Here is a 13,362-nt window from a genome sequence, read left to right on the forward strand (position 1 = left end):
GATGAGAGGTGCTCAGCCGCCTGTGACAGTAGTCAGGTCTTTCTCGATGGAGATGCTTAGTTTTGAGCTGCATCATAGCCCAGTTATAATTGGGGATGACATCACCTCAAGAAGAGTTTCCCAAAACATTCTCCATTCTTAATAATAAACCACACACACACACAAATAGATAGATGATAGATAGATAGATGATAGATAGATAGATAAATAGATAGATGTAATTAAAAAAAGAACCCCCACCTTCCAGCATCCTGTGGTCCTCCATCCAGATATCTCAGAGAAGCCCTGTATCTTTCTGAGTGGACACAGGGCCCACCATCAGAAGCCTCACCTCTGCCTCCATCCCACTAGAAGACTTGTCCCATGACAGCATAGCCACGTGGGCATTTCATAACCATCGGGCTAATGACAATGCTATCTCAGCTTTAATTCATATGTGATAGTTCCATTATTGATTTTATGCCCCTCAAATATTAAACAGATAAAGTCACAACTAATATGTAAGTAATGAGTTTGACTTTGGTGTCTGCCTCCAATAGGAGCTGATTTTTCTCCAATATTAATAACCACATCATGCCGTTAAAGATTTCAGTAGGCTAATGTGACATTTCTCTTTTGTTCTCATTTGTTTGTTTTGGTTTGTTTTGTTTTTAGGGTCAAGTTGTGTTCCGGAACGGAGAGAGAATGGGAACCATTAAATTTACTCAATTTCAAGGTAGGCTTTTTGATGCTTATTCTTTCCAGCTGACAGCATTTATATTCAGGGTTGTTGTGTTTCTGCAATAAAAGGCATCAGAAGAGATGGAAATCTGATATGAGATTCCAGATAAAACCAGAGTCGATAGGAAATGCTTCCCCATGAGAACATGAGTTACAACTATGTGGAAAATTGTTTCTCAAATGCTGACTCCTCAAGCCTACCCTACCCGCATGTGACTCCTAGGCTTCCAGAAAAGGGGAGCATGGGTAAGTCAATAGCAATCTGCTGAGAAGCCTGCATTGTCTCAGGATTTGATCACAGAAGTGTTCGACAGACCCCAAGATAGACAGGCCAATGCAATGACCCCCACATCACCCAGCGGAAGCCACTGCCTGCATTTTGTCAGCTCACCCCCCCCCGACCCCTGTCCACTCTTTACTAACCATTGTAAAGCCACCCCTAGACATTAGCTCATTTCAGTATACACATCCTTGGGTGTGCATTTCCTCTGGGGACTTTTTCTGACACAGCCACTGACTGTACCTACGAGAACACTTCCCAGTTCTGAATGTCTTTCCACCCCCCATCTATCAGTCCTCCAACCATTTCAAAGCTGACAGTTTAATAGAGAACCCTCGCAAGGTCCAACAATCACACCAGTCCAGTGCGTCTCCTTAGCCCTGTTTTATTATGCCTCCACTCCCCCCTGCCCCCCCACGCTTTTTATTTACCACCTAGTGCTCTGCAAGAACCAGTCCGTTTGGTGAATGTTGCTGCTGATGCTGCTGGTAGAGTCAAGGTGGGGTTCAGAACCACCCCAACCATGTGTCATGAGAACACAGTACAGAGAGGGATGGGAGCCACACAGGGGCGGGCGTGGGGCTGGACACTCCTTGAGAGTTGCCTCTGTTTGGCCCAGTGTGGTCAGTGTGGTTGTGGTTAGTCCGCCCCGCTGGAGGGACCATTTGTAACAGCGCTGCCTTTTGGCATCTTGACAAGAAATGAAGGTCTTTGCTCTGAGCAGATTCCCACAGTCATTCCTGGGAAAGCAGAATTAAAGTAAGCTCTCCAGATTCATTCTGACGAATCCCACCAGGCTCCCGATCAGTCTGGAGAGGTGTTTCTCAGGCTGCCGCCTCCTGATGCAATCATGTGGTTTACTCATTCATCTTTCCGTGCCAGGTAATTGAAACGCATGTCAGCTCTCCAGCGTGCACAAAGGTGTCATCTTAGGCAAATGTAATTATTTTCCCATTTGTTAAGCCTTCTTCATTGGCTGAACAAAGTAAGCATCCTAGCAAATATGCTTGTTTTTCGAGTGATCGCAGCTAAATCCTTTTGTCGCATTTCTAGTTCTCAAATTATATCGCTCGCACAGGGCATTTTGTAAAATATGGGTTACTTGAGCACAGCAGTGCATGCTGATTTTATTGCCTCTTTCTTTTTGACATGTTAAGTTTTGACATCAACCCCAGCAACTGTGGGGCTGAATCCAAAGTTGGGGCCAGGTTTGTGGACCTGCCCAGAACAAGTCAAGCAGCATCCCTCTAGGAGCAATGATACTTCTCCTGTGGGACCAATAGGAGGTCCTGTTGTCTGGGAAGTTAATGCTTCCATCTCTGAGATCAACCCAGAGCCACAATAATGCATAGGTACGAATACCCAGAATCCTTCACTTTGGATAAAATACCTCCAAAGAATGCTGACTTTTCACCCCAGAGGTGGTAGCAGCTCCAGCCTCAGCTACCCAGGTAGAAGCCTACTGCCCGTTTACGTTCCCATGTCCCCATACTGACTCCTCTCCCCTCCCTGCCCCATCACCATACCCTTGGTCCTCCCCCACAAAGCTTATGTGTATGTACCTTCCCTGGTGGGCCATATGCTCCCACCCTCGATGGCAGCTGAAGCCATCCCGTTAGAGGCACGCCCATACTGGCTGTGCCCAGTCCCAATTCTACCCATTTCCTGTTCATCCTCCATCCACTCCCCCTTCTCCCGAGCCCTGTGTGGATGGAAATGGATATTGGAGAAGTAGCTTTTTCTTCCCCGTTAAGAGGAAAAAAGACTCCCCATAACTGCCTCTTCTAAACAGCCCTGGGAATGTGTAGCAGGGAGGAAGCCGAGCAGGGTGTGATTAGGCCTTGTTTGGCGTTCCCATAGAAGGCCCAGCATCTGCTCCCAGCAGCCTGCCTTCATTAGGCCCGTTTGTGAGACTGACGGAGGGTGCTTCCTTGAGATAGAAAGGACAGCTTCTGGGGCTGGTGTCAGCACACCTGATCTGAAGGGGTGGGGTCTTGCGGGCTCTTAATGCCGTAATTGTCATTCACAGTGCACCTCAAGCAGTGAGGGCCCCTCCTCTCCATGCACACCCTTAATTACTGCCTGGCCTTCTGGGTGCACAGTTGCGGATGCAGCTTCTCACTTCTCCAGCGTCTGCGCGGCGCTTTGCAGAGCCCTCCAGGGGAACACAGCTGAATGAGATTTCTGACCTCCTGCAACCCTCCCCGCTCCACCCAGTCCAGGAACTTCATAATCTCTCTGGCCAAATGCCAGCACCCATAAAGGCAGGCAGACACTTCCCGGAACCTACTAAAAATCTTTCAGAACAGGTTGGCCCCTGTTGGAGACTCCTGAGGCTGGCTCTTAATGTCCTTTCCCGTCCCATGCCACACTGCAGCGCCCCTCACTGGCCACAGTCCGGATCGCTGCCTCAGTGGCCTCAAACACCGGCCGTGTGAGAGCGGAGATGTAGTCCCCTGAATTTCATCACACTCTAGCAGGGTTGTGGGCCAGCAGGGACAGAAGACATTAGTGAAGGTGGACTTGCTGGGACCAGCGCGTTGTTCCCAGCCTAAAGACTGGCCAGCCTTCATCATCCAGGAGGAACCCCCTCAAGTCAGGGGGCCCAGAAGATAGAAGACATTGAATGTCATAGAATCACAGACTGTGCAGTGCAGGGAACCCTGACTCTCCATGCCTCTGCTTGAATACCTCCAGGGATGGGGAGCTCATCCCCTTCATGTGAAAATAATATTGCTTCCCAGGCAGTGTAGCTTAATCACTCTGAAATTTCCTTTCAGAGTTTATTTAAACATGGTGAAATAAAAGACAGCTGTGTCCCTTGCTTTGGAAGTGACTGAGCATTCAGTGACAAGATGCTGTTGTGCGTCTGGCTAGGTGGCTGGCATGAGGCTGCTATCCTTCTCCCCTGGCCAGTCTCAACAAGGACCAGAAGTGTGGTCTTAGCTCCCACTCCTCACTGGCACATGACAGACCCTCTGCCTTGTTCGTCCCACTGTTCCCCTCCCTTATCCCCCCCCCCCGCCTCCCCAGCGGGGCCCACATCCTCATTGCTTAGTGAGAATATTGCTTTTGTTTGTCTTGCCCAAATGTGAATTGCCATTTTATGTGTGTACGTCTGGAATTTGCCTCAATGCCACGGGATTGTATAGCTTTTTAGTTTTCCCTGTTTTTGTGGTTGCTATTGCTTTACATTCAACACTCTGTTTTTAAATATTCCTCTGACTCCCTGCTGGAAGCACCTCTAGTCCAGGACTTCTCCCTACCGTCTCCATGGATACATCCATCCCACATCCACTCCCCAGTTACAAGCATCACCTTATCTTAAACTTTATTTCCTCATGAATAATAATAAGGTCCTTATACACATCCCTTTACGGATCCAACCGGGGCTTCCGTGAGCTGTTAGGTTGGAAAGCGTGTGTACATTCAATGTGTGTACATCTGCCGGATTTCTCCTCCTAGTGATGGCAATGCTTCCTGCCACTACTGCAGAGATGCCCACGCCCTCCTTCTCTCCTATGGTGTTCTCCCTCCCTCCTCCCTCCCTCCTCCCTGCCTCCTCCCTCCCTCCTCCCTCCCCCTCTTCTCTTCCTCCTTCCCCCTCTCCCCCCACCACTTGCAGTCTAAAGAACAGCCTAAGTTATGCTGTGGTTTTCAGTATCAGCTTCCTAACATACTAGACCTCTGGACCACTTGTTAACTGACAGCTCTGACCCTCTGACTCTCATTAGACCTAAGCTTCAAACGTGCCTCTCAGTCCACCTCTGCTCTGTAAATTCTAGGTGCTTATGGAGCAGAGCTTTGAAGTTTGGGTGTGCACACCCCACACACATACCCTGTTATAAGGTCCTCTGCATTTTCAAAGCGTTTTGGTAATTGGGTCTTTTTCTTTATGCACTATTTTATTTCTGACGCAATCTCCACAGCTCAGGCTATTGGAAACTCACTTTGCAGCCTGGCCTGTAGTCTACATCAAACGTGATCCTTATGGCTCCAGATCCTAAATTCTGTGATTACAGGGATTCACCACCCTAGAGTCAAGAACAGACGTTTGGGGACTGGGGCAGAGACCATGTCACACAGAGCACAGGGGGACAGGATAGAGACCGTATAGAGACCATGTCACACGGGTCATAGGGACAGCATAGAGACCATGTCACATGGAGCATAGAGCCAGCTAGAGCAGAAGGCTGGTGACATGCTTACCTTCCTGTCTGGGGGATGTAGCCCAGGGAGGAGGCCACATCACTCCCTAACAAAGCCTTGCCCAACTGCCTCCTGAACACTCTTCGGCCCATAGCCAGGGAATATTTTCAGACTGGATGTTTTTCAGCATCCAACTTGTCATCAACAGCATCTATTTTCTCTAGGTGCCCAAGGGCAAGGAAAAACTAGGATTGTTCTACGGGTATGGGACTCTTCATTTCATAATGAACTGGAAATTGTCCACACTGAAAGCTCAGAGTGTGGTCCAGGGGCTCTCCACCCCATCTTTATGATGAGGTCAGCTTGGGAAGCTTTTGACATATACCCCAGGATCCACTTCCAAACCTCTGGGGTTCTATAATGAATGGGCTGGCACCCAGGCATCTGAGTGTTCCAGAGCCCCCAGGCCTCTGAGTCCCCACTAAGGCTGAGAACCACCAGAACCACTCATCGCAGCTGGAGAACGAGGGGCCCAGAGACACTGACAGCAAACACAGCCGAGCATGGGGACAGCTGTTGGAATGGCCCCTACGCCTGCTGGCACAGTTTTCTTTCCAGGCTGTGCACAGACAGTCCCATATGTGAGTTCTGCTTTATAAGGCCCAGTGTGGACCCATAGAATTACCACATGCTTTTAGGATAGAGGCCCGGGCTGAAAACCAGAAAGATGGTTCAGTAGGCAAATTCATTTGTCATTGCTGGATTGATGACCTGAATTTGATCTCAAAAACCCACTGTGGAAGGAAAGAACCAACTCCCAACAATTGTTCCCTGACCCTTTCACACATAGACACTAATAATAATAAATAAAAGACTTTTGCTTAGAAGAGTTTGCTGCATGTCAGGCTAACGCGTGGCCAGTGCATGGAAAAACAGAAAGCTTCAGGCACCTTGTACATACCTATCATCCAGGCTGCTAGGCAGGCTGAAGCAGTAGGGCTGAAATTCAAGACCAGCCTTGGCAACTTATATGTTCAAAGCCAGCCCGTACAATTTAGTGAGACCACGTTAAAGACAAAATAGACTTGGTTGGGGATGCAGAGGGAGGGGAGGCCACCATGAAAGTAGAGACATGGATTGCAGTAAGAGAACACTGAGGGCGCTCTCCTCGTGGATTCAATAACCACCATTTCCTGTTAGTTGAGCCAGCTGCGAGGCACTTGGTAAATGTTCTGCTCATGAACCTCAAAGCTACTCTGAAAGTTCAGAGATTATGGTTTTGTTTTGTTTGTTTGTTTGGTTGGTTGGTTGGTTTTGTTTTTGTTTTTCGAGACAGGGTTTCTCTGTGTAGCTTTGTAGACCAGGCTGGCCTCGAACTCACAGAGATCCACCTGCCTCTGCCTCAGGAGTGCTGGGATTAAAGGTATGTACCACCACTGCCTGGCCTAGCAATTATGATTTTTAAATGAAATATTTATTTACTTATTCTGGGGATCAAACCCAGAGTCTTTCACATGCTATGCAAGGGTTCTCCCACTAGGCTGTATCTCCAATCCCTGGAGATCTTGTTTTTATTTTGTTGTTATTGCTGTTGTCCAGACAGGCTCTCATTATGTAGCTCAGGCTGGCCCCAAACTTGCAACTCCCTTTACTCAGCCTCTGTATGCATACTATGTGCATATTGTATGTTTTTTGGTTTGGTTTGGTTTTTTGTGGGTTTTGTTGTTGTTGTTGTTGTTTTGGAGACAGGGTTTCTCTGTGGCTTTGGAGGCTGTCCTGGAACTAGCTCTTCTAGACCAGGCTGATCTCGAACTCACAGAGATCCGCCTGCCTCTGCCTCCGGAGTGCTGGGATTAAAGGCATGCGCCGACACTGCCTGGCACATATTGTATGTTTTACATTTTTGTGTCTCCAGCTCCCAGCATAGAGCCTGGCCCCTTGCAGATGCCTGACAAGCTCAGGGACTTAGTTTAACACTTCTGTGACATCAGAGACGTCCTAGGCCACCAGAGTCAAGGGTGTGGGAGTAACTTTGACTTCACAGCCTCTAGAAAATTATTGATGGTTTGAGCCCCTGAGCTGGGCTCAGCGTGCAAATAATTACTCAATCAATGGAGGCAGGATGATGGGCAGCACTGCTCAGCATGGGCAAGAGAAGAGCCGCCCTGTCAGGTGCTCCTTCCCTGCTCAGCATGGGCAAGAGAAGAGCCGCCCTGTCAGGTGCTCCTTGAGTGCTGCTGCTCACGTGACTTCAAGCCCTTCTTTTGCCTGTGTGAAGCCCATCTCTCCTCTCTGGACAGAGGAGTTAGGTCACTGTTTCCATGCACTTAATGTAGAAACTTGCTAGGTCCTAGAGCCCCCAAATATTACCTCCTGGGAGAAATTATGGTGATTATGGTCTTCATGGGAAGTTGAATATTATTTAATTTCCATGGACAGTGCATGCAGCAGGTTTTGTGAGTCTGTAGGGTGGGCTGTGTGTCTGTGGATGCTGGGGTCCTGCAGTGCCATTTCCTGGGTCCTGAGGATTTGTTCCAACCAGGCTGCATATTTCATGCGCTGCCTCCCCATGCTGAGTAAATAAACCAGGTCCTCTTCCTCCCAGTGACTGGGGAGCCCATGGGGCTGAGGACTTCAAAAGGTGGCAGCAGGGATGCTGGAGTCTCCCACAGAGTGTGTTAATATGACATTTAAGACCCAGGTGACCTAAGCAAGCAGCAGCCACCTTGCACAGTGTGGACCCCCTCCCCTGTGACTTTAATACTCCTCTTTCCATGAAGTCTGGGAAGCAGGCAGAAGTGTGGCCTGGCAGATTCTCCAGTCTGCCTCCTGAATGCTTACAAGGGATAGGCAGCACATCTATACCTCTGCAAACTCCATCCAGGCCTGAGCCCAGGCTGTCTCCCTGGGGCTCCCTTAGGTTTCCTTTATGAGCTCTGGGCACTTGGCTGGCTGAAGTCGGCAGCTTTGGGGACCCACCTGCACCTTGTTGAGTCTTAGAGCAGTAGACATGTTCCTCTAGTGGTAACCCATGGAGACAACCACTCTGTAGCCAAACACAGAGCTGTCACTCAGGGGTCCCATCAATGCACCATACTCAGGAAGAGCAGGCACTGTGGACAGAGATTTCTGTCCTGCCTGGTCCTACAGCCGTTCAGTCCCAAATAAACACATAGAGGTTTCTATTAACTATAAACTGTTTGGCCAATGGCACAGGTTCCTTATTGGCTAACTCTCTCTTATTAACCTATTTCTACTAACCTATGTATTGCCAAGAGGCTGTGACTTACCTGTAATGCTCCAGTATGTACTCCTTCGGTAGCTACATGGCATCTATCCCTCAACTCACTCTCTGTGTTCCTCCTCCCAGCCTTCTCCTAGTCTGTATCCCCACCTATACTTCCTGCCTGGATACATCCTGCCTGTCCATTGGCTGAAACAGCTTTATTCATCAACCAATAAGAAAAACATATTCACAGCATCCAGAGGGACATCATCCCCCATCAAGGAGCCATGAGGAAAGCCCACATTTGAACTGAACTCCATTCCTAGTGCCATTGGGGCCCTAGACGAAGCTATGACCAACTCAAGGCTTAGTTCTATTGTCAGTGAAATAGCACTAAGAGCCCCTTCACCACACACTGAAGGTATGGGACAGAGGATAGACAGGAAGGAGCCTACATCCAGCCACTGTTGGTCATTTTCTGTTACTGTAACAAAATACCTGAGATCGAGTATTTGCTAATGAAAATAGCCTTGCTTAGCACACAGTTTGGCAGGTACCCTTCACAACCCCTTTTGAATGGCATCCATGTCATTAGAAAGGTAGGCCTCCAATGATACAGATGTCTCCCATCAGGCCTCTTCTTAAAGGTCCTGTCACATGGGAACAAGATTCCAGCACACAAAACTCTAGAGTATCTAACCGTATCTGACCACTACACCTACAGCAGGACTCTGTAAATACCTGTAGCTCCTGCCTGCCTGTCCCCAACCCTACGAGGACTGCTCTGCCCTGGGGGCTCCACTCTGTACCCCCTTACCCCTTGTCACCTGCCCCTTCTGTATGATCCCACCTTCCTCCAACTGTTTCATTGCTGCTCACTGGCATCTGCCAGGCATGAAATCCACAGCCCTAACTCAAAGGGTCCTTGTACAAGTCTCTGGGTGGCATGAGACATGGCTGGTCAGCTCCATGGTCACATTTCCCTTCCCCTGGGTGCTAAGATGCTTCTACTGGTGGCATCTGACTGATCCTTTCCAGGCTCCTTTGTCCTCTGCCTGTTGCTAAAGGTTGGCACTCCCCAGTGCTGCACTTGATCCCTCCATCTTGATGGGATTTCCCTGGGGTCTCATATCTGCATGCTAGGATGACACTCCCCAACTTCTGTGCCGATGGTCCTGTCTCACCTTTGCCCTGGGCTCCAGATCCATGGATGTCTTCATCTAGGTGATCCACTGGGCAGCTCAGTCTCAAGACATCCAAAGTGTGACCCCTTCCTGTATCCCCCACTCATAAAATCGCATCTTAAGGCCTCTTTCATCCACCCTAGAATCCTGGGTGACCAGCTTGTTCCCTCTCATCTGCCATTTGTCATCAGTACCTTGTGTTACTTGGGAAAAGTAAACCTTCTTCCTGAGCCACCTTCCTAAGCCAGTCCTTGCCATCTCTATCCTTGACAATGGCCTATATAGTGAACTAAAGCCAAGATATGGTAAGGGGGATGAAGGCATGCAGAATCAACCAGTGGGAACATACTTAACAGACGTGCAGGGAAGCGATAGCAGTGGAGTACTGCTCAATATGGCTCGACAGGGCAGCATGGCTTCTTAGCCATCCAAGTCCCACCTCAGGAGGCACTCAAAGGATAGCCCCGTCCAGAACGAAGGAAGAGGTGGTCCCCACTACCTGCAGCTGATGGAATGAATGCCTACAATCCTGTGGGATCCTCACTCACCAGGGACTTCAGAAGATTGTGGGTTCAGCCTGGGGGAGATGGAATGAAGTGTAGAGGAGCTGGGGGCCGACATCAAGGGAATGGTCTGCCTGTGCCCTCTGTCTCCTGCATTGTCCTGGGGCAGAGGAAGAAATAGTCCACACTGTCCCAAAGTAAAACCAGTCAAGCGAGGGAAGTCACAGGGGAGCATTCTGATCACTGAGCAGGAGGAAGGGGTCATCAGGTGGAGCCGATTCTAGAGGAAGTGGGCCTCACATCCTTGAAGTGTGCAGCACAGGGTGGGCACCCTGCTGAGATCCAGCCCAGGAAGGGCGATCTGCATCCAGTCAGGGCCCATGAGAGACCCCGACACAAGCCCGGGTCCCAGCTGAGCGGCCGCTGTCTCTTGTTCTCCACAGACAGCAGAGAGGTGAAGGTGGGCGAGTACAACGCAGTGGCTGACACGCTGGAGATCATCAACGACACCATCAGGTTCCAGGGTAAGGCTCCCAGGCTTCCCGAAGGGCACCACACATGGGAGGTGCTCGGAGTCTTTGGCTTTGTGAGGTCAAGAGAGCATCCCTGACACAGCTACTCACTGGGCACAGGCGCCCACTCACTCTGCGGGGTCCAGCTCCAGGGGGCGAACCTGTGTCTCGTTGTTTCTGGTCTTTTTTGTTTCTGCCTCTCCCATGACCGCCATTGCTTTACACTGAAAGGGACCGTGAGCCCCTTTCTGGGTCCTATTTCTCTCTAAATTCCAGCTGTCAGCCAGGGTCTGGCATGTTGGAAGCTTGATGATAGTTAATGAAAAACCTGAAACATCAAGTGGATGTCTGGGTAAATGGATACACAGATGTATGGGTGAGTAGGTGGGTAAATGGATGAGCGGATAGATATGGACAAATGTGTGGGCTGGTGGATAAGTGGATGGATGGATGGATGGATGGATAAATGAATAGGTTGGTGAATGGTGAGTGAGTATGTAAGTAGATAGGACAGATAAAAGCCTGGAAATTAGTTGGGTGGGTGTGTAGATGGGAGGGAGGATGAATATATATGGATAAATGGATGGATGCATGAATACATGAATAACTGGATGCATAGACGGGTACATGGGTGAATGTAATATGCATGCATGGGTATATGAGTAGCTACATGCATGCATATATGCATACAGATATGGATGAATAATTGCTGACTGAATATTTGGATGACTGCATAGAGGCATGGAGGGACACATGCATAGGTAGATTGCATGGACAGTCTAGTCTCTGAATAGCCGTGGAAAAAACTGGAAGTCTATGGCACCCAGACAATTAATGCTTATTTCAATTAAGTCATCAGGAATTTTTCTGTGCCTGGAGTTAATCATTAAACCCAAGACCACCAGACAGAACTCTTTTATGGTGCCTTTGGTTGGACTCGGTCCTGTCTGTCTGTTCAGTGGATCTGTAGACATCAGCTTCTAGAACATTGCAGCTTCAGTTAGTGTCCACCTGTGTCACCTGAGTCCTCCATTGTCAACCATCCTCCCCCAGCATGCCTGAGGGAGTCAACACCAGGCATTTAGTTGCATGTTATAGTTCACACACCCACTGAACATGGCTGGGCATGTCCTTTTGTACATTCAAGAAAACAGCTCAGGCCAGGCATTGGTGGCACACACCTTTAGTCCTAGCACTTGGGAGACAGAGGCAGGTGGATCTCTATGAGTTCAAGGCCAGCCTGGTCTACAGAGTGAGTTCCAGGACATCCTGTCTGAAAAAGAAAGAAGGAAGGAAGGAAGGAAGGAAGGAAGGAAGGAAGGAAGGAAGGAAGGAAGGAAGGAAGGAAGGAAGGAAGGAAGGAAGGAAGGAAAGAGACAAAGGAGCTCAGAAATACTGTCACCCCAAATCCACTCAACCTGTGAAGGGCACAGCCTGTCCTAACCTCCAGAGTCCTGATCTCCCTAAGAGACCTGTCTGCTCTTGAACTGAGGAGAGGGGAGATTTTGGAATAAGAATTCTGGGTACCGAGCTCCTGGTAGAGTACTGGTCCAGCACAAAGGAGGCCCAGGCTCTACACCTAGCACTGGAGATACAAAATAAAGTACAAAATAAAGAAAAGGCACAGCCTAACAGCAAAATGTGTTTTCTCTGTGGACCCAGTGTTCAGAGTGGGGTTTTGCTCTGTGCTGTGTCCCTAATACCTCCATGAAGGGACCCTCTCTGCACTTCTCCACCTCCTCTCAGAAATCTGCCTGGCCAAACTGCTTCCGTTTCTCCAGTGTTGGAGCACCTTGGTGCCTGTCCCTGTGCTGAGTCCCGGGCTGGCTTCCTTCTCATCTGGTGACACTCTTCTCACCTCCCAGAACCCACTCTAGAGAGGAGCTCCTGGCTCCATTCTGGGGAGCTGCTCTCTCCTGCCCGCTGGGTACTCAGGCCACCCTATGCCTGAGGCGCACCCCTGGGCTGTGTCCACCGGAACTATCTGCACAGAGGAAACTTTACAGTCAGGCAGATCTGACACCCAGTCCTGCCAGCAAGCCGCTTACTAGCTCTAGAAGCCACCAGACATCTAGAGGACTGTTCAGCCCACCATCCATAAGGGTGATGGGAGAGCCAAGTGAGAGGGGCCTAATGTTTACGACAAGCCGAGTGTCCACACATTTGAGCTGCATCTGTTCATCTCTCCTGTCCCCAAGCCATCCTGCAGCCAGCATTCAGAAGTTGGTGTGGCCTCATATTCTTTCCCCAAGGCTGCATGCGAGCTCTCCACCCCCAAGGGCAGAGACTGTATCTTGTTCATTATGTATCCTTAATGTCCAGCATCAGGCCTGACTGATGGGAGGAGATTATCAGTGGTGGATGGGTGAGTGAGGAATGAATGAAAATAAAATCCAGGGATGCCTCTAGCACGTCTGTTCAGGGTTTCCATCGTGCTCTTGTGATTCTGGCTGAGATGGACTTAGTGGAGGTGCCATTCGGCTGAGAAGGGAGATGGAGTGAGGAGGTTGTGTGTGAAGAGATGGTGAAGTTGTAGCTAAATGATGGACCCAAGCTCACCAGTAATCATGTCTTCATTGACCCGAGCTCACCAGTAATCATGTCTCCATTGACCCGAGCTCACCAGTAATCATGTCTTCATTGACCCGAGCTCACCAGTAATCATGTCTCCATTGACCCGAGCTCACCAGTAATCATGTCTTCATTGACCCGAGCTCACCAGTAATCATGTCTTCATTGACCCGAGCTCACCAGTAATCATGTCTTCATTGACCCGAGCTCACCAGTA

General features: G+C 49.4%; 1 protein-coding gene across 2 annotated transcripts in view; it reads left to right on the top strand.

Moving 5' to 3' along the window:
- Positions 1–13,362, top strand: part of Gabbr2 (gamma-aminobutyric acid type B receptor subunit 2) — a 360,155-nt gene that overhangs the window by 264,240 nt on the left and 82,553 nt on the right. For both annotated transcript variants that reach the window (XM_040738666.1, XM_040738668.1), the window contains 2 exons: positions 655–715; positions 10,506–10,586. In XM_040738666.1, the coding sequence (XP_040594600.1) occupies positions 655–715; positions 10,506–10,586 (142 nt within the window). The remainder of the gene's footprint in view (positions 1–654; positions 716–10,505; positions 10,587–13,362) is intronic.

This window comes from Mesocricetus auratus, unplaced genomic scaffold (genome assembly GCF_017639785.1).
Source record: "Mesocricetus auratus isolate SY011 unplaced genomic scaffold, BCM_Maur_2.0 Super-Scaffold_6730, whole genome shotgun sequence".
NCBI classification, from domain to species: Eukaryota; Metazoa; Chordata; class Mammalia; order Rodentia; family Cricetidae; genus Mesocricetus; species Mesocricetus auratus.